At 36.5% G+C, this 21,488-nt stretch overlaps 1 protein-coding gene across 1 annotated transcript in view; it reads right to left on the bottom strand.

Annotated features, from left to right (window-relative positions):
• CCDC171 (coiled-coil domain containing 171) overlaps nt 1-21,488 on the bottom strand; it is a 354,732-nt gene that overhangs the window by 224,937 nt on the left and 108,307 nt on the right. The window contains exon 11 of the mRNA XM_021063474.1: nt 20,088-20,226. Coding sequence (XP_020919133.1) covers nt 20,088-20,226 — 139 coding nt within the window. The remainder of the gene's footprint in view (nt 1-20,087; nt 20,227-21,488) is intronic.

A 21,488-nucleotide genomic window follows, 5' to 3' on the forward strand; every position in this document is an offset into this window, starting at 1 on the left:
AAAGACAAATATCATAGGCTATAACTAATATGTGGAATCTAACAAAAATGATACAAAAGAACTTACAAAAGAGGAACAGACTCAAAGGTTTTGAAAACAAATTTGTGGTTACCAAAGGGGAAACTTGGGGCAGGAAGGATAAATTAGGAGGTTTGATTGACATATATACACTACCATACATAAAAGAGATAGATAACAAGGACCTACTGTATAGCACAAGATTATCTACTCATACTGTATAATAATTTATACAGGAAAAGAATCTGAAAAGGAAGAGATATATGTATATGAGTGATTTACTTTGCTGTATGCCTGAAATTAACACAACTTTGTAAGTCAACTATATTCCAATAAAATGTTTTAAATTTTTAATTTTAATTTTTAAAACATCTTGCATTGTACCCTACAACCTTGCTAAACCTTTTTATTCTATTAATTGCATATGTGTGTGAGTTCCTTTCTAATATACAAGATTTTCTAATATACAAGACTACATGATCTGTACATAGGTAGTTTCCTTCTTCTTTTCCAAAATTAATGCCTTTTATTTCCTTTTCTTGCCTTAGTACCATGTCTGGAACCTCCAATATAATGTTGACTAGAAAAGGTGACAGGATACATTCTTGTCTTGTTCCTGATCTTGGGAAGAAAGTGGTCTTTCACCATTAACACTGATGCTGGCTATAGTTTTTCATAAGTGCTCTTATCATGCTGAGAAAGTTCTTTTCTAGTCCTAGTTTGTTGAACATCTTTATCATAAAAATATGCTGAAATTTATTAAATACTTTTCTGTGTCTACTGAGATGATCATTCGGCTTCTGTCACTTTTTTTTTTTTAATCTTTTTAGGACTACATCCATGGCATATGGAAGTTCCCAGGCTAGGGGTAGAATCAGAGTTGTAGCCACTGGCCTACACCACAGCCACAGCAATGCCAGATCCAAACCACATTGGCAGCCTACACCACAGCTCACAGCAATGCCGGATCCTTAACCCAATGAGTGAGGCCTGCATCCTCATGGATACTAATCAGATTTGTTTCCGCTGAGCCACAACAGTAATTCCTGTCACTCTATTAATAAGTTCCACTAACTAGTTGATTTTCAGATGTTAAACTAGTCTTACATTGTAGGATAAATACCACTTGATCATATCGTAAAATCTTCTGGATTCAGTTTACTAGCATATTGCTGAAGATTTATTCAAAAGCGATACTGGTCTGAGTTTTCTTTTCTTGCAATATCTTTGGTTTGCTATCAGAATAATAATTCTAACTTCACATAATGAGAGAGGAAGTGTTGCCTCCTCATCCCATTTTTGGAAAAAAAAAAAGTTGTGAAGAACTGATGTTAATTGTTCTTATGCAATAGCAGAATTCACCAATGAAGCCTTCTGGACCTGGTTTATGAAAAGTTTCTTGATTATTAAGTTGACCACTTGACTTTTTATAGGTCTTTCCACATTTTCTATTTCTTCTTTACCAGTTTAGGTAGTTTGCATCTTTGTAGAAGGCTGTCCATTTCATCTATATTAATTTATTAACATATAATTGTTCACAATATCATCTTATAATTACTTTATTTCTGTTCAATCAGTAGTTGTGCCCCTTCTTTATTCATTGTTTTAGTAATTTGAATCTCCTCTCTTTTCTTCCTTTGTCCATCTAACTAAATGTTAATCAATTTAGTTATCTTTTCAAAGAATCAACTCTTGGTTTCACTGACTTCCTCTATTATTTTCCTTTTTTTGGTTGTTTCTGCTTTAGTTTTTGGTGGTTTTTTTTTTTTTTTTTTTTTTTTTTTTTTAGGGCCACGCCTGATACATATGGAAATTTGCGGGGTCAAATTGGAGCTGCAGCTGTGGGCCTACGCCATAGCCATAGCAACACCAGATCCACGCCACATCTGTGAACTATGCCACAGACAGTGGCAACACTGGATCCTTAACCACTGAGCAAGGCCAGGGATCAAATGTGCATTCTCACCGAGACATATATTGGGGGCGTTCTTATTCCAAGGAGCCACAGTGGGAACTCCTGCTTTGTCTTTACTGTTTCTTCTCTTCCACTTGTTTTGGATTTAGTTTGCTCTTCTTCTAGTTTAAGGTAAAAGGTTAAGCAATTAATTTTGAAAATTTTTTTAGAAAATTACTATACCTGGGAGTTCCCATCATGGTGCAGTGGTTAACGAACCCGACTAGTAACCATGAGGTTGCGGGTTTGATCCCTGGCCTCACTCAGTGGGTTAAGGATCCAGCATTGCCGTGAGCTGTGGTGCAGGTCACAGATGTGGCTCGGATCCCATGTTAGTGTGGCTGTGGTGCAGGCCAGCAGCTACAGCTCTGATTCAACCCCTAGCCTGGGAAACGCCATATGCCACAGGTGTGGCCCTAAAAAGACAAAAGACCAAAAAAAAAAATTACTATACCTATAAATTTCCTCTTAAGCACTGTGTTAGCTGCATCCTATGATTTTATAGGCTGTTTTCATTTTCATTCATCTCAAATTAATTCCATTGCAATTCTTTTTTCAATCCACTATTTATGTAAGTGTATTAATTTTCACATATTTATGCATTTTCCCACATTTCCTTCTGTGGATATGAGTTACCATCTAGTGTCATTTACTTACTCCAATAAAGTTTTATTCCTAACCACTAATTTGTCCTGTTATTGTCAAATATATTACATGTCTGTGAGTAATTAGCCAAATAATACAATACACTTACTGTTTCAAGCAACTGTTTCTTCAACGCATCAAGAAAATAAAGTAGAAATAGGCAATTGCATTATCTCCTGTAATTACCTACATAACTACCTTTACCACTAGTATATGGGTTTTTTGTGCAGATTCAACTTAGCATCACAAATGATAATGAAGACATAACCACTCAAAATCTATGGGATGCTGCAAAAGCAGTGCTCAGAGAGAAATTCATAGCAATACAGGCCTTCCTCAAAAAAGAAGAAAAATCTCAAACCAACAACTAAATCCACCAACTAAATGAATTAGAAAAAGAAAAACAAAACCAAAAGTCATCAGAAGGAAGGAAATCATAAAGATCGGAGAGGAAATCAATAAAACAGAGATTCAAAAAAAAATCGATAAAACCAAGAGCTAGTTCTTTGAAAAGGTAAACAAAACTGACAAACCTATGGCTATACTCACCAAGAAGAGGAGAGAAAAAACTCAAATAAACAAAATAAGAAATGAAAAAGGAGAAATCACAACAGATACTGTAGAAATACAAAAAAACCATAAGAGAATACTATGAACAATTATATGCCAACAAATTTGACAACCTAGAAGAAATGGACAACTTTCCAGAGACTCACAGCCTGCCCAAACTGAATCAGGAAGAAATAGATCAACTGAACAGACCAATCACTAGAAATGAAATTGAACATGTCATAAAAACATTCCCTACAAAGAAAAGTCCAGGACCAGATGGCTTCATGGGTGAATTCTACCAAACATACAAAGAGGAACTTATACCCATCCTCCTTAAACTTTTGGAAGGAACACTCCCAAAGACATTCTATGACACCACCATCACCCTAATACCAAAACCAGACAAAGACACCATGAAAAAAGAAAACTATAGAACAATATCTCTGATGGATATCAACACAAAAATTCTCAACAAAATTTTAGCCAACCGAATCCAACAACATATGAAAAAGATCATACACCACGACCAAGTGGCATTCATCCCAGGTGCACAAGGATGGTTCAACACATACAAATCAATCAATGTCATACACCACATTAACAAAAGAAAAGTCAAAAACCACATGATCATCTCAATACACGCACAAAAAGCATCTGACAAAGTCCAACATCCATTCATGATAAAAACTCTTACCAAAGTAGGTATAGAGGGAACATTCCTTAACATAATAAAAGCCACTTAGGACAATATAATACTCAATGGAGAAAAGCTGAAGAAAGCCTTCCCACTAAAATCTGGAGCAAGACAAAGATGCCCACTCTCACCACTGTTATTCAACATAGTATTAGAAGTCCTAGCCACAGCAGTCAGACAAACAAAAGAAATAAAAGGTCCCCAAATTGGAAGAGAAGAGGTAAAACTGTCACTCCATGCAGATGACAAGATACTATATATAGAAAACCCCAAGGACTCAACCCAAAAACTACTCAAACTGATCAACAAATTCAGCAAAGTAGCAGGATATAAGATTAACATTCAGAGATCTGTCACATTTCTGTATACTAACAATGAAATATTAGAAAAGGAATACAAAAATATAATACCTTTTAAAATTGTGCCCCCCAAAAAATCAAATACATAGGAATAAACCTGACCAAGGAAGTGAAAGACTTATATGCCTAGAACTATAAAACATTAATCAAGGAAATTAAAGAGAATGCAAAGAAATGGAAAGATATTCCATGCTCTTGGGTTGGGTTGGAAAAATTAATATTGTAAAAATGGCCATACTACCAAAACCAATCTACAGACTCAATGCAATCCCTATCAAATTACCCATGACATTTTGCACAGAACTAGAACAAACAATCCAAAACTTTAGATGGAACCACAAAAGACCCAGAATTGCCAAAGCAATCCTCAGGAACAAAAACCAAGTAGGAGGCATAACTCATCCAGACTTCAGGCAGTATTACAGAGCCACAGTCATCAAGACAGGGTGGTACTGGCACCAAAACAGACAGACAGACCAATGGAACAGAAGAGAGAACCCAAAAATAAACCCAGACACCTACCGTCAATTAAACTTTGACGAAGGAGGCAAGAACATAACATAGGAAAAAAACAGTCTCTTCAGCAAGTGGTGCTGGGAAACCTGGACAGCTACATGCAAATCTATGAAACTGGAACACACCCTCACACCATGCACAAAAATAAACTCAAAATGGCTCAAAGACCTAAATGTAAGACAAGTACACCATCAAACTCCTAGAAGAGAACACAGGCAAAACATTCTCTGATATCAACCTTACAAGTGTTTTCTCAGGTCAGTCTCCCAAAGCAACAGAAATAAAAGGAAAAATATACCAATGGGACCTAATCAAACTGACAAGCTTTTGCACAGCAAAGGAAACCATAAAAAAAAAAAAAAGACAACTTAAAGAAGGGGAGAAAATAGTTTCCAACGATGTAACTGACAAAGACTTAATCTCTAGAACACACAAACTTAAACAACTCAACAGCAAAAAAGCCAACAGTTCAATGAAAAAATGGGCAAAAGACCTGAAAAGACATTTCTCCAAAGAAGATAGACAGATGACCAACAAGCACATGAAAAATGCTCAACATCACTGATTATTAGAAAAATGCAAATCAAAACTACTACAAGATACCACCTCACACTAGTCAGGATGGCCATCATTCATAAGTCCACAAATAAATGCTGGAGTGGGTGTGGAGAAAAGGGAACCCTCCGGCAATGTTGGTGGGAATGCAAATTGGTACAACCACTATAGAAAACAGTATGGAGGTATCTCAGAAAACTATACATAGAACTACCATATGACCCAGGAATCCCACTCTTGTGCACATACATGGACAAAACTTTCCTTGAAAAAGGCACATGCATCCGTATGTTCACTACAACACTATTCACAATAGCCAAGACATGAAAACAACCTAAATGTCCATCAACAGATGAATGGATTAGGAAGATGTGGTATACACACACACACACACACACACACAAATGGAATACTACTCAGCCATAAAAAAGAACAAAATAATGCCATTTGCAACAACATGGATAGAACTAGAGACTCTCTTACTGAGTGAAGTAAGTCAGAAAGAGAAAGACAAATACCATATGATATCACTTATATCTGGAATCTAAGGCACAAATGAACCTTTCCACAGAAAAGAAAATCATGGACTTGGAGAATAGACTTGTGGTTGCCAAGGGGGAGGGGAAGAGAGTGGGAGGGACTTGGAATTTGGGGTTAATAGATGCAAACTATTGCCTTCGGAATGGATAAGAAATGGGATCCTGCTGTATAGCACTGGGAACTATGTCTGATCACTTGTGATGGAGCATGATAATGTGAGAAAAAAGAATGTATACATGTATGTGTGACTGGGTCACCTTGCTGTGCAGTAGAAAACTGACAGAACACTGTAAACCAGCTATAACAGAAAAAATAAAAATCACTTAAAAAATTAGCATCACATATAGTAAGGCAGGTCTGCTAGCAAAAATTCCCGCAGTTTTTATTTATCTGAGAATGAATTTATTTTGCTCTGCATTTTTCAAAGGTAGTTTTTCTGCATATAAAGTTCTTGGTTGACAGACCTTTACTTTCAGCACTTTGTCTTTACCACCCCACTGCCTTTACTACTGCCTTCAGCCTTATTGTTTCTGATCAGAAGTCAACTATTAATCAAACTGAGTTTCACTTGTGTGTGATGAGTTATTTTCCTTGATGCTTTCAACATATTCCTTTAGCTCTGGCTTTCAACATTTTGACAATAATGTGTCTAGGTTTAGAGTCCTTTTTTTTATGCTGCTTGAAAAATGGTTTTCATCAAGGTTAGGATGTTTTCTGACATTGTTTCTGCAAGTATTCTTTCTGCCCTTCGTCTCCTTCTTGGACTCCCATTATATTGGTGCATTAAGTGGTACCCTGCATTTCTTTGAGATGCTGATATTTTTCTTCATTCTTTTTTTCTCTCTGTTCTTCAGATAATATAATCTCCCACTCTGCCTTCAAATTAACTAATAATTTTTTATGGCACCTCAAATCTAGTTAAGCCTCTTTAGTAAATTTTCCATTTTGGTTACTGTACTTTGGGGGTTCGGGGTTTTGGGGTTTTTTTGTTTTGTTCTGTTTTGTCTTTTTCTTTTTAGGGCTGCACCCAAGGCACATGGAGGTTCCCAGGCTATGGGTCTAATCAGGGCTACAGCTGCCGGACTATACTACAGCTCACCACAAGGCCGGATCCTTAACCCACTGACTGAGGCCCGGTATCGAACCCATACTTCACGGTTCCTAGTCAGATTTGTTTCCACTACACCACAACGGGAACTAAGGTTACTGCAGTTTTGAACTTGCAATTTTCCCTTTGGTTATTTTCAATAATTTCTATTTCTTTATTGATCTTCTCTATTTGATAAAAAGTTATTTATACTTTCAATTCTCTAAGCATGGTTTCTTTTGTTTCTGAGTATATTCAAAGTAGGTCCTTTTTTTTTTTTTTTTTTTTTTTTTTGTCTTTTTAGGGCTGCACCCACGGCATATGGAGGTTCCCACGCTAGGGGTCGAATCGGAGCTACAGCTGCCGGCCTATACCACAGTCACAGCCACGCAAGATCCAAGACCCGTCTGTGACCTACACCTCAGCTCAAAGCAACAATGGATCCTTAACCCACCGAGCGAGGCCAGGAATCGAACCCGCAACCTCATGGTTCCTAGTCGGATTCGTTAACCACTGAGCCACGGCGGGAACTCCCAAAGTAGGTCCTTTGAAGTCTTTGTCAACCAAGTATTCCATTCAGTGCCTTCAAAAACACCTTCTGTTACCTACTTTTCATCTTGTGCATAAGCCACACTATCTTCTTTCTTTAAATATCTTAAAATTCTTCACTGGTGACTGGACAACAATGTAGCCAATCTGGATAGTGATCCTCTCCCCCAGAGTTTCTATTGCTATTTGTTTGGTTATTTATGTGTTTAGTACTTTGATTGAACTAACTCGACAAAGATGATTTCCCTCAGAATGGGCATCTTCTGATTCCCAGCTCAGATTTTATTCCCTCGTTTTCATCTTTTAGCCTGGCTACCTAGGGGTGTCATCACCCCTGTGTAGGCATAAGTCACTTACTGGTCAAAAGTTGTGCTTAAGGGAGTTCCTGTCGTGGCGCAGTGGTTAACGAATCTGACTAGGAACCATGAGGTTGCGGGTTCGGTCCCTGCCCTTGCTCAGTGGGTTAACGATCTGGCGTTGCCGTGAGCTGTGGTGTAGGCTGCAGACGCGGCTCGGATCCCGCGTTGCTGTGGCTCTGGCGTAGGCCGGTGGCTACAGCTCCTATTCGACCCCTAGCCGGGAACCTCCATATGCCGTGGGAGCAGCCCAAGAAATAGCAAAAAGACACACACAAAAAAAAAAAAAAAAAAAAAAAAAAAAAAAAGTTGTGCCTAAGATTGCTGAGCCAGTTGTATTTTTACCTTTTACTGCTGGATGTGTTTGCAGCTTGGAGACTGCTATCACAGTTCAAGAAGTTCCCATTGCTTTGTCCCACTTTCAGCCAAGGAATCACAGCCTATAGGCTCTCTCCCTGATCACTCCTGAAGAGGCACATCCTTGGACATGTACAGTCTTCACAGACTACCAGGGATGACTGTGATATCACCTAGGATTCCTAGGAATCACCTCTGGGTCAGAGTATCTTACTGTCAGTCTTTGGTTGTGCTAAAGCCCCTTGCACCACTGAGCCTGCTACACTATGTTGATGTGTCTGTAAGCAGTGTTGGGGCATGTTTTCAAGTCTGCCTCACATGCTGTTCTGATTACTCCTGAGTGGATGCAGCCAAGCACATGAACATAGCCTTCCCAAACCCCCATCTTAACTGTGACCCCATGAAGGCTCTTCTTGACTGTCTCTTTCTCTAGTCCTATTAACTTCTGGATATTCTGTTATTTCCTTGTTTCAGAGAAGTACCAGGTACCGCTTAATTGCTCTTCATCAAAATTTGTACAGTTTTCAACAATGTCCTTAAACATAGATCTCTCTACTCTATTCCAAATAGGATCAGTCCCCTCAAGCAGAGCTGCAGAGCTCCTTCCCCTGACAGTCAACCAGCCTATTCCCCTGGGCAGAACTCCTTTGCCACTGCTTTGGAGTTGGGGTAAGGATCCACTTTTTCCAGGGCAACAATCCTGCCCTCTATATGGCCATTACTGAGGGACTGCAATCCCTGATGTTCTGGGGCTGTTCCCAATATTCTTGTCTGCCATGCCTGAAGTAGAACTTTTGCATTCCAAATGAAAGCTGGATAGAGGAAGAGTGATCTGGTCCTCTTAGCCCTGCTTGCCTGAAACAGAGTTGCTATGGCACAGGGTTCTGAAGGATGAGAAATCCTACCAATCTGCTCCTCCCACAGTGAAAGCACAGCCCCAGGCGATAAGATAGAAACAGAGGAAGGTCTCATCCTCTTGGCTGCATCAGCCCAGGGTAGAGGTTCTGTAACATGAAGCAGGGGATAGAAAAGGGATTATGGAACTAGGCATTACTCAAAGGCTATAGACTTTCACTGTTCTTGCTGAAATTTACTAGATTTTCTTCTTTTTAATAGCTTGAGATATAATTTACATAATTCAACCATTTAAAGTATACAATCTTCTGGGTTTTAGTACACTCATCAAGCTGCACAACCATCACCACAATCAATTTTAGATTTCATCATCTCAAAAAGAAACCCCATAACCATTAGCAGTCATGCCCCATTTTCTCCCAGTCCCTTCAGCCTTAGGCAACTCTAATCTTTCTATCTCTGAAGATTTGCCTATTTGGACATTTCATATAAACTGAATTATAGATTATGTGCCTGGCTTTCGTGTCCGGTTTCTTTCACTTAGCTTAATGTTTTCAAGGTTCATCCATATTTAACCACTGATCAGTGGTTCATTTCTTTTTGTACCTAAATAACATTCCATTGTATGTATGAATCAACTTCTATTCATCCATTCATCAGTTGATGGACATTTGAGTCATTTCAATTTTTTGGTGCTATGAATACAGATGTAAATTTTCGTTTCTATTGGGTATATACCTAGGAGTACTACCGGTAATTATTAAGTTATATGGTAACTTCAATTTTAACATTTTCAGGAACTTTCAAACTATTTTCCAAACTAAAGGCATCACTTTACATTTCCAAGAGAAGTGCATGAGGATTCCAATTTTTTTACATCCTTGCCAACAACTGTTACTATCTATACATTTTTCATTATAGTCATGCTAGTGTGCATGATACAGTATATCATTATGGTTTTAATTTGCATTTTCCCAATGTCTAGTTCTAATATGTTTATTGACCATTTCTAATACGTTTATTGGCCATTTATATGTTTTCTAAGGAGAAGTCTCTGTTCAGATCTTTTGCCCATTTTTCTATTAAGTTTTTTGTCTTCTTACTGTTAAGTTAAAGAGTACTTTATATACTCTGGTTAAAATTCCTTTATCAGATATGTAAGTTGCAAATATTTTCTTCTGTTCTATGAGTTGTCTTTTTATTTTTCTGATAGTGTTCTCTGAAGAATCAAGGTTCTTAATTTTGATGACTAGTAGATTTTCTTGAATGAAAGTTTTTCCTTTGACCTTTATATAATTGGGGGTTTTTTTGTAATTTTTCACCAGTTAAACTGTTGTTTTGCTAAGTTCACCAAGTTCCTTACTACATCATTTTGCAAGTTCTTCCATGCAATATATTTTAATGTCCTAAAGGCTTAGTATCCTATGTCTTCTTATTCAATATTTTCCTAATATTATCATAGAATTATCTTCCCAGAGGACATCCAGCATCACATTTACAAGTTACATGCATACACACAAGCCTTCTATTATTTTAATACATATATTATCTTTAATGCTCATTGAGAATCCTGCACAATAGATATCATTAGCACAATTTTACAAATGAGCAAACAGATTCAGAGGGATAAGGTCTCACAACTATTATGAGATAGAGCTGCAATTAAAACTCAGCTCAATCTGTCTCCAAAATATATGTTCTCTCTTTTATGACATGATGACTGAGGTTAAGTCCCTATCAATCTCAAGGGATAAAAATTTACAGAAGTAAGAGTTCCTGTTGTGGTTCAGTGGGTTAAGAACCCTACTAGTATCATGAGGATGCAGGTTTGATGCCTGGCCTTTCTCAGGTATTTAAGGATCCGATGTTGCCATGAGCTGTGGTGTAGATCACAGACATGCCTTGGATACTGAGTTGTTGTGGCTGTGATATAGGTCACAGACACAGCTTGGATACTGAATTGTTGTGGCTGTGGTATAGGCCGGCAGGTGCAGCTCCCAGATGACCCCTGGCCTGGGAACTTCCACATGCTGCCATGGGTGTAACCCTAAGAAAATTGACAGAAATATAAATGTGGAATTGCGTCAACTGAATATAAAGGTTTAATTAAATTCCTAATTCAACAATAATTCTTGCCTTTGAAGTACAGGACCCAATCCTGACTAAAAAATGAGCTAAATATTTGAAATAAGAAAGAGAAAAATACCACATGATCTTACTTATATGTGGAATCTAAAAAATAAAACAAATGAACAAACAAAAATGAAAACAGACTCACAGATAAAAAGAGAATAAACGAGTGGTTGTCAGACAGGGGGTGGCCAAACGGGGAAAACAAGTGAAGGAATTAAGAGGTACCAACCTCCAATTACAGAATAAAAAAGTTTCAGGGATGTATTATACACCAGAAGGAATATCATTAATAATACTGTAATAATTTTGTATTCGACAGATGGTTTCTAGACTTATCATGGTGATCATTTCATAAAGTACTTAAATGTTGAATCACTAAGTTGTATAACTCAAACTAACAATATTGTACATCAACTTTATTTCAATTTTTAAAAAAAGATGAACTAAAATTTCAATACCATTATGGTTTAAAACCAAATTTAATGTCAAATTAACCAGATACACCAATAAGTATAAAATTTTTCAAAGAACTTGATCAATAACAAAACTTAAAAAGAATTATGCCTTAAAGTTGCTATTCCATTTATAATTAATAATAGCCTAATTTTCCACAGAGCTATCTGGCTAATAGTCTCACAATATAGTCAATACAAATTTTACTTAAATCTAATAATTTTGGTTTATGAACCAGGTTATGACCAAGGAAAGTAGACCTTTGCACTGTTTGTTTATTTTGAGGTATAGATGATTTACAATATTTTGTTAGTTTCAGGTATATAGAACAGGCCCTTTTCATTTAGAGTTGACCATATTTTTCATAATAAATTGTTACAGTTTTATAAATGAAGCTTCTATCCTTCATTCGCACAGATAAAGCATTTGGAGTTTTTTGTAAGTATGGATTGCACTTAACAAATTTTGTCTCAAAGCTGTTAGCTGTCTTAACTTTTTGATGTGTACAAAATTATAGAATAAAAACAGAATCTATCAGCTAAATAAACAAAACCGCTGGGTTGAAAACAACACGCCAAGCAAACATAATATACTAAGTTTCTAATATTTTTTTTTTTTGTTTTGGTTGCACCCACTGCAGACGAAAGTTCCTGGGCCAGGAACCAAATCCAAGCCGCAGTTGTGACCTATGCCACAGCTGCCAACACCAGATCCTTAACCCACTGCACTGGGCGGGGGACAGAACCAGTGCCTCAGCAGCAACCCAAGCTGCCGCAGAAACAACATCAGATTGTATATCTGCTGCACCACAGCAGGAATTTCCTAGGTTTCTAAATTTTTAACATATTTATTATATGACATAAAGAGTAAGTTTAGGTTAAATGTTAAATTATTGATTCAACAAATTCTATAATTTTAAACAGCCACTGAAGTTTAAGGCAAAACTGTAGGATAAAAGAACTCACTTCCTTTTGTGTTGGACATAATTCACATTAAGAGTTTATTACCTTAGGAATAAAAGTCCCTTATCGCTATGCTGGCTACCAGATGATGTTCAGATGAACATTTATTGATCACTCAAAATGAACCAAGGACTACTTCAGATGTCATGATGAATCTACAACCAGTGTAGAAAAGGGACTAAAAATATCAAAATATTCAAAGAAAGTTCAGACAAATTTGTGACTGACAGACCTTAATGCATTATTAAAGAGAAGTCAAGGTTGGTTATAAAATACCTTTAATCAGAAAAAACAATGAGATGACAAAGAACTATGTTTTATTTCTACTACCTTGGTACACTGTGTCTCACAAACTGCTAAAGTGAATGAATTTCTGGCTTAATCTAATATGTCATTCTATCACATTTATTTATTTATTTATTTATTTATTTAGGGCTGTACCTGCAGCACATGGAAGTTATCAGGCCAGGGTCAAATTGGAGCTGCAGCTGCCAGCCTACACCACAGCCACAGTAATGCCAGATGCAAAACACATCCATGACTTACGTATGCTGCAGCTTGCAGCAATGCCAGATCCTTAACCCACTGAGCAAGGCCAGGGATCAAACCCACATCCTTATAGATTTTAGATGGGTTCTTAACTCGCTAAGTCATAATGGGAACTCCCCATTTTATCATCTTAACTTTCCTTTAGCCTACAAAAAAAAAATCATCCCTCATTTTTGCTAATCATGTATGAATATGATAATTCAGTATGCATGTGAATAAAAATTTTTAGGATTCCCACTGTGGTACAGTGGGTTAAGTATTCAACTGCAGGCACATGGGTCTCTGCAGAGGAGTGGGTTTGATCTCCAGCCCAGCACAGTGAGTTAAAGGATCTAGTGTTGCCACAGCTGCAGCTCAGATTCCTGGGCCCATGAACTTCCACACAGTGCGAGTCTGTGGGTTTCCATAAATATATATATAATATACAAACTCTGGAAAAAACATGAAAAAGCATACATAAACCTTTACATCTAGAAAATGGCCAAATGGAAACTGCTTATCTGCAATGGAAAAGTTGACTCACATAAATTTCAAAAAAATTATTTAAGGGGCATTGTTAATGAGGTTAAAAATTATGCAAAAAAAAGGGACTTCCCATCGTGGCTCAGTGGTTAACAAATTTGACTAGGAACCATGAGGTTGCGGGTTCAATCCCTGGCCTCACTGAGTGGGTTGGGGAACCGGCGTTGCCATGAGCTGTGGTGTAGGTCACAGATGCAGCTCTGACCCTGTATTGCTGTGGCTGTGGCGTAGGTCGGCAGCTACAGCTCTGATTAGACTCCTAGCCTAGGAACTTCCATATGCCACAGATGCGACCCTAGAAAAAGACAAAAAAAAAAAAAAATTATACAAGAAACAAATAGGTAAAAAATAAATACCTTTATTTGGACACTAGATTTCTTCAATGAAATTAGTGTTTTAAAAATATGTTGGAGTTCCCATCATGGCGCAGTGGTTAACGAATCCGACTAGGAACCGTGGGGTTGCGGGTTTGGTCCCTGCCCTTGCTCAGTGGGTTGACGATCTGGCGTTGCCGTGAGCTGTGGTGTGGGTTGCAGGCGCGGCTCGCATCCTGCGTTGCTGTGGCTCTGGCGTAGGCCGGGGGCTACAGCTCCGATTCGACCCCTAGCCTGGGAACCTCCATATGCCGCAGGAGCGGCCCAAAGAAATAGCAAAAAGACAAAAATAAATAAATAAATAAATAATAAAAATATGTTGAACTTTTGTAGCAGTGATATGTAATGCTAATAAGTTTTGAACAGTTTTGATCTCAAGTAACTAATATATATTAGTTTAAAAATATTTTAAACCCTTACAAAGGAATTCTGCATGAAAATAGAGGAGCATCAGAACCTATAATCAACAGCACACACTTGTGCCTCACAGCTCACATTTGCTTTTTTTGTGTGTGTCTTTTAGGGCCACACCCACAGCATATGGAAGTTCTCAGGCTAGGCGTCGAATTGGAGCTGTAGCTGCCGGCCTATACCACAGCCACAGCAATGCCAGATCCAAGCTGTGTCTGTGACCTACACCACAGCTCATGGCAGCACCGGATCCTTGACCCACTAAGCGACCAGGGATCAAACCTGAATCCTCATGGATACTCGTCAGGAGCCACAACAGGAACTCCACATTTTTTTTTTTTTTGGTCTTTTTTTAGGGTCGCACATTTTCATCTTATCTACCACTCAGTTACCATTACATATAAGGCCATTTCTAAGGACTCCAGGAGAGCCTGCTCAGCTAAACTGAATTCGATTGGGTTAGCTTTCATAATCATCATCATCTTCAGCTTTTCCTTGATTATACTGATAACAGCTAATATCTCTTACTTCTTCATAAAACAGACACTATTTCTTCCCACTTCCTTGCCTATGCTGCTTCCATGGATGTGAACTTTCATGATCCCAATTGCTTATGTCATATGATGAAATGTTACCCTCCCTAATGTAACTTTACAATTAGTTTATTTTTCAGAAAATGTTACCTTCCAATCTATAGGCCTTGACATACAAATCATCTCTCTTTCTCACTCTCTCTCTCACACACACACAATACCCTTTTATTTTTTCCCAGGTCAAAAAAGAGTTTTGAATTTTCAAAACATAATAATTTATATATGAATAAATTTCAAAATCTTAATGAAAAAGCTTTATGCTCACACTATAAATTAAGGAAGAAGCCAGCCATACAGTGTACATTTAAATACACAAATACAAATACTACTTAACAGTATTAAACCTTTAAGGACCACTAACAGAGACAGAAAGTGATGTTCCCATTACCAAAAACAATGCTTATACTACTCCTGGGTAAAAAGCAGGAATCAATTTTTAGTAAAAATTCAGAATATTGGCACGAATAAGCAATGAGATCCTGCTGTACAGCACTGGGATCTATATCTAGTCACTTATGATGGAGCATGATAATGTGAGAAAAAGGAATGTATACGTATATGTGTGACTGGGTCACTTTGCTATACAGTAGAAAATTGACAGAATACCGTAAACTAGCTATAATGGAAAAAATAAAAATCATAAAAAAATCAGAACAGAATATTTATTAGCCATTAAGTGTTGAATGTTTCCTACAAAATCAGAAACATGTCCTTTTAAAGCAAACCAAATAGATTATTTGATGCAAAAATATTATTAAGAAACATTAACTTTATCACTAAGCCCAGCAATCAAAGTGCTTTCCAAAATCCTATCTAATGCTAGCAATCATTATTATTATATAATCAGTCAAGCCCCCAAAGTATAGGGAAAAAATATACACTTGACCATTTTCAATCACAAGTTCTTTAGAGAATAAAATATTCTTTGAGCAAAACCTCATGAGAACTAGAATTCCCTTTTCAATATATGGTCTCTCCTAGATCTGTAACTAAATATTACTGAGTGGCAGAAAAACAAATCTCAAGGAATGATGGACTTAAAAAAATTTCATTGTAGAAAGCACAAAGCAAATCCTAATAATACTAATTTGAAAATGATGGCTCCCCTGCTTCAAGAGCAGCAGACATAAAAACTCACAGTAATGACTAAAAGACCCAGCTGGATCTGTTGAGCCTCTGAGGAGTTTAATAAGCATGATTACTAAGCAGCTTAAACAAGAAATTCAGTTTTATTCAGTAGTTGATTAAATCATTATTAAATTCATAGAATTTAAAATTAATAGTCCAATTTTAATCAAAATTTTTAAAGTTAAATTCAATGGTGTATAACAGGACATGAAATAATTTTGCTAAATCATTAGATGTCCTATTGAAATCCCATTAATTATATGACATTAAAAATATGCAGTTCCCTGGTGGCCTAGCAGCGAGGGACTCAGCATTGTCATTGCTGTGGCTCGGTCCAGTCCCTGGCCCAGAACTTCCGCAGGCCGTGGGCACAGCCATAAATAAATAAATAATGTACCTCATTTGCCCATAATATCTTCTAAATCCATACATTGAATAGAAGGGATTTCACGAATATAAAAGCACAATGAATGTCAGCTGGGTTTATACTTCTTAAATACCAACAAAAGTCTCAATGTACCCAGTTTTAACTTTTCCAAAATCATGTTCTATATTTGTATTATATCTCTTGAAACAGGGAAGCTATCACTTCACAACGGATTTACTGACACTTCATGCATCCTGACCTAGATGGCTTCTTCCAGTTCTAAAAGGCTACCTTAAGTTACACAATTGTTATTTTTAAGTCTTAAAACTTCCTAAAGTCTTCCTGCATATTATTAAAAATACCTTGATCTCAATAGTAAACCTAAAAAGGAAAGTGGCTTTAATTTTCTCTTGCAATGCAACAGAGAAAATAAAGACCAAGACTTGAACAATGGTCATGAATGTGACCTAAACTAGATAACAAGCTGTTAGCTCAAAGGGAGAGAAAAATTACCTGTAGCTAAGTTGTGCTTCCCATCTATACGCTCTAAAAATTGAAACTATTATTAAAATAGGTATAACTGTGGGAAAGACACACTGGGGTACATAAGATCATGCAATGTCATTATAACAAAGTTTCATTTCTGAAGGCAAAAAGTCAAGCCATTTTCTCTTCAGTGAAAAACAATTATGAATACAAAACAAAAATAACAGCTAGACTTTGAGAATGAAGAACTTAAAAAAAAACCTCCATTTTTAAGGCTTAAAATATTTAATTTGATAGATATCTCTTTAGAGAAAAGTTTATAAGATCCCCCTACTCAAAGGATAGTAACCTACTGAAAAAATGAAATGAAATAAAGGAATACATAACAAAAAAGTATTTAAGAAAAGTGATAGATGAATTTTTTAATAAAAAGAAAACACTGTACTTACTATTTAAAGTAACAGTATTTTCATTAAATAAATTTTCACTAATTTTTAAAATTTTATATTAAGGTCAGGTAAAAAGTTAGAAAGCAATAGTTCCAAGCTTAAAACAGAACAAGTTAAAAGAGAAAGCTAATAACAGGCAAGGAAAAAAAGGAGGAAAAGAAAACAGAAATATGAAAGAAAATAAGACAAAAGAGGGATTTAGAAAACAAAGAGGACCATACACATAGTTATGCTGAACCATATGAACTTCAGATCACTTAGGCTGCAACCTAAATACATTTCTCAACATCCCATTGACTCTTCTGCCAATCAGAACAATAGTGCTTTATAGGATGAGTGCCAAGGGCCCAAAGAAGCAGAGATTGCTAGTGAGGTGCAACTCCCCTTATTTCAGACCATCCATCGAATGGTAAGAATTAAAAAATAAAAACCTGTTGGCACCAAATAAGTTACTTTTAATCACAAAGCACCCTACTCTCAGTGGTGAATTAAGCAAATCTTCATTTATTTTGTATCTAATCACTGGAGTGCTAGAAGACCAGAATCAGGAGGATTCATACCACTTATTCTGGTGACTAGGTCATCACCACTGCATTCTTAGTTACAGCTCACTTTGGTTTACAACCAAACTATTTGATTACAGTATCCAATAAGCAAGCAGAGCAAGACCAAGACCCAGGTCAATGATTCTGACATGTTTTTCCCCACTGTGAATCACTCACCTTCCCAAACCAGGAGTTAAGAGGTGGGACAGCCCATGAAATTTAGGGAAGCACATAACAGTGAAGAGGCACCATAGCATGCTACACACAGAGCTCTAAACTTCCTAAAAACCTGCATACAAACTGGCTGTAGGCACAGCCAAAAAATAAAAACAAAAAATTTAAAAGTTAAAAGCAGGGAGAATAAAAATGCCTACCTCATAGTGCAACCATAAGCATGAAAGGAAATAAAATGTTGGAATACTTGACAAAAGCACTTAATAAATAGTGGCTTCAAAAAAAAGTACTCAAACTACACACTCAACCACAGCACAAGCAATAACATCAACCTCTGAATCAGCACAAATTAGATATCATGAATTAAATGGAGACAGTTGAACATTAGAGGATATACAGACATTTTTTAAAGGAAAAGAAGGAGCATTTCAGTCAAAGTGGGTCAAAAACATCAGCAATCAGAACAGAAGCGAGATAAATATATGAAATTTATATAATGTGTTTAGGAAGGCAAGCATACTCTGACGCGGCTGAAGCAAGACTGATAGAGGGCCACCTGACTCTATTTAACACTGGATTATTTGAAAACGATGAAGAGTTTAAATGCTATCCCATCACTGCTTTTCTTTTGCATCATTACCTTTCTAGCTGGGCAGCACTGATTTGACCACCACTTCTTAGTATAAAGCAGAGTTTCCATCTTTTTGCCAAGTTTTAACATTTTCCTCAATAACTAATATCACTAAGAGTGATGGAATATAATTGAAAGTGAAGTAGCCAGGTCTCTGAAAAAGGTATATATATGGGGAACAAAACAAAGAGGAATTAGCATACTACTTACTATAAATGTTAAGCACTCCCTTTTGGGGTTCCCAGCAAACTTAAGAGTAGGGGTATGTTGCATCAACCAAACAAATTCAACAAGTTTTTAGCGAGACAAATTCTACTGTGGAATCTTGGTGTTTAAAATGAATTAAGGTAATTTCAATGCACTGTCAATCTCTTAAGAAGATAATACACATTGGATTTTGGTGTTATGATAAAGGTGTTAAGCTAAGAACTAAAGCAACACAAAGTTGGAAGGGGACAGAATTCTGACATTAGCTGGATGAAAGTAGGGTAAGATGGAACCATGGCAAGCTTCACAGATTGCGAGATGTCAGAGCTGAGCATTTCAGGATATACAGGGATTCATTAAAAGAAAAGAAGACAATGAGCATTTCAGTCAATATGGGTCAAAAAATAAACAGCTCGAACAAAAATAAGAAGACATGAAAATATATAATGTGTTTAGAAAGCCAAGAGTACTCTGATGTCGCTGAAGCAAGACAGAGAGGGCAACAGCAACAGAAGGAGCTGGAGAAGTTAACACAAAGCTTCAAAGAAAAAGGCCTTAGATTACATGACAAGAGGCTGGACTTAATTCTGAAAGCAACGGGGAGACACTGATGGGTTTTTAATTGATGGTGGGTTACAAGAGCAGATCAATATTTAAGAAAGATAAATTGGTGAAGACATGAAGACTAGATTATTGAGAGTGATCAGGTCCAAAATGATTACAAAGTTAAGTCTCTGAAGCCATTAGATCTACTGATTATAAATCCTAAATCCTCCCTCCATCCTGATAATATTGTTTTATGCACTTAAAAATAAAAGGAAAACCCCTGAATTAACATTCTATAATTCAGAGTTTTTACCATTCAGTTTCTCAATTATTCCAAAGAGAGACTTTATTATGTATATCTTTGTTATAAACAGCATCTTCGGTTTTGAGATTTTATATCAATATCACTAAAATTACTTTCACGCAATTATCTCTCGGTGTGTAGCAAGAAAAGAACCTTTTAAACATTAAATTTGACCCAATAAAGTAACTGCCATAGGGTTTTCTTTTTTATCCTTACCATTACAAGCTCTTCCTGTAATTCACTGCAACTTTTTTCATTATACTGGAGTCTCTTTGAAAGGTCTATAATTACTTTCTTCTGTTCCTCAATTTCTTCATTTAGTTTCTTGTTTTTGGAGAAATACTCTCTTTCTAGTCTGAAAAGTTGAAATGTTAGAGCATGTTTTTCAAATAGGCTATTATCAACTCCTATTATACAACTTTAACACAAGTGGCAAAGGTACTATATATCACGGTTTCATGCCAAAATTTTTTCAAATAATTTTTCATTTCAAAATTTTTTCATTATTTTCTTAAATGAAAGACTCTAAAGAAATAATCTCTCTCCCTTTTTGACAGTACATATTTGTACTGTGCCCACAGTTATAAGCCAAATAGATTTGGTATCACCATTATCTACGATGAACAAACCCCATCCACTCCAGTTCAATTAGCTCAGAAATTCCCTGAAAACAGAAAGCAATTCTATTAATATTTTTCTTTGTTTTTTTGTTTTCTTTTTCAGCCACACTCATTGCATATGGTAGTTTCCAGGCCAGGGGTGGAATCTGAGCTGGAGCTGCAACCTACACCACAGTTGCAGCAATGACAGATCCTTAACCTACTGTGCCAGGCCAGGGATTGAAACAGCACCTCCACAGAGACAAGCCAACTGTGCCATAGCAGGAACTCCACAATTTTTAAAGTGTAACATTAGAAAATGGCAAAAATGTTATATCCCTGAATGTTCATGCAGGTGGAACCGGTGTGGTCGTATAGAAAATATCAGCAAGAATAATCAAAAATTATTCATACTCACTATGAAAGCACATAAATTTCTTTTCAAAGGAGTTACCTTTCTATTTTAATTTTTCTCAGGCTGGCATTAAATAGTATTTACATTCTTGTACAGACATAAGATGAAAAGCAGCTTGGAAGTATTTGAGTTTAAAATTTACTGTAGATAATCCACAAAATGGATAACTTTAACTCAAATTAAAATGTTACCACTATTTTTAATCTGAGATCTTCCTGATAAATGTAATAAACCTGTTTCGCATTACTTTTAAGCTGTTATACAGGAGACAGGGTGACTCAATATAACCAAGTCCACACTACCCTTGTCACTGCGGTGGCTCGGTTCACTGCTGTGGCAAGGTTTCAATCCCTAGCCTGAAACTTCTGCATGCTGCAGGTACAGCCAAAGACAAAAAAATTAAAAATAGCCATCTTTAGGCTACCTTTTAACAATAATATAAACAATAATATTACTGTTATAATAATTTTGTTCTTTTTATACATTTGGCTGATATATTTAGAAAAATAAAGAAGTATCTAAATATCAAATATAACAAAATAAATTTAGATTTGGTCTATTCAGTATTTTCAACTAATACTATTTTACATTAAATTTAAATTT

This window comes from Sus scrofa, chromosome 1 (assembly GCF_000003025.6).
Source record: "Sus scrofa isolate TJ Tabasco breed Duroc chromosome 1, Sscrofa11.1, whole genome shotgun sequence".
NCBI classification, from domain to species: domain Eukaryota; kingdom Metazoa; phylum Chordata; class Mammalia; order Artiodactyla; family Suidae; genus Sus; species Sus scrofa.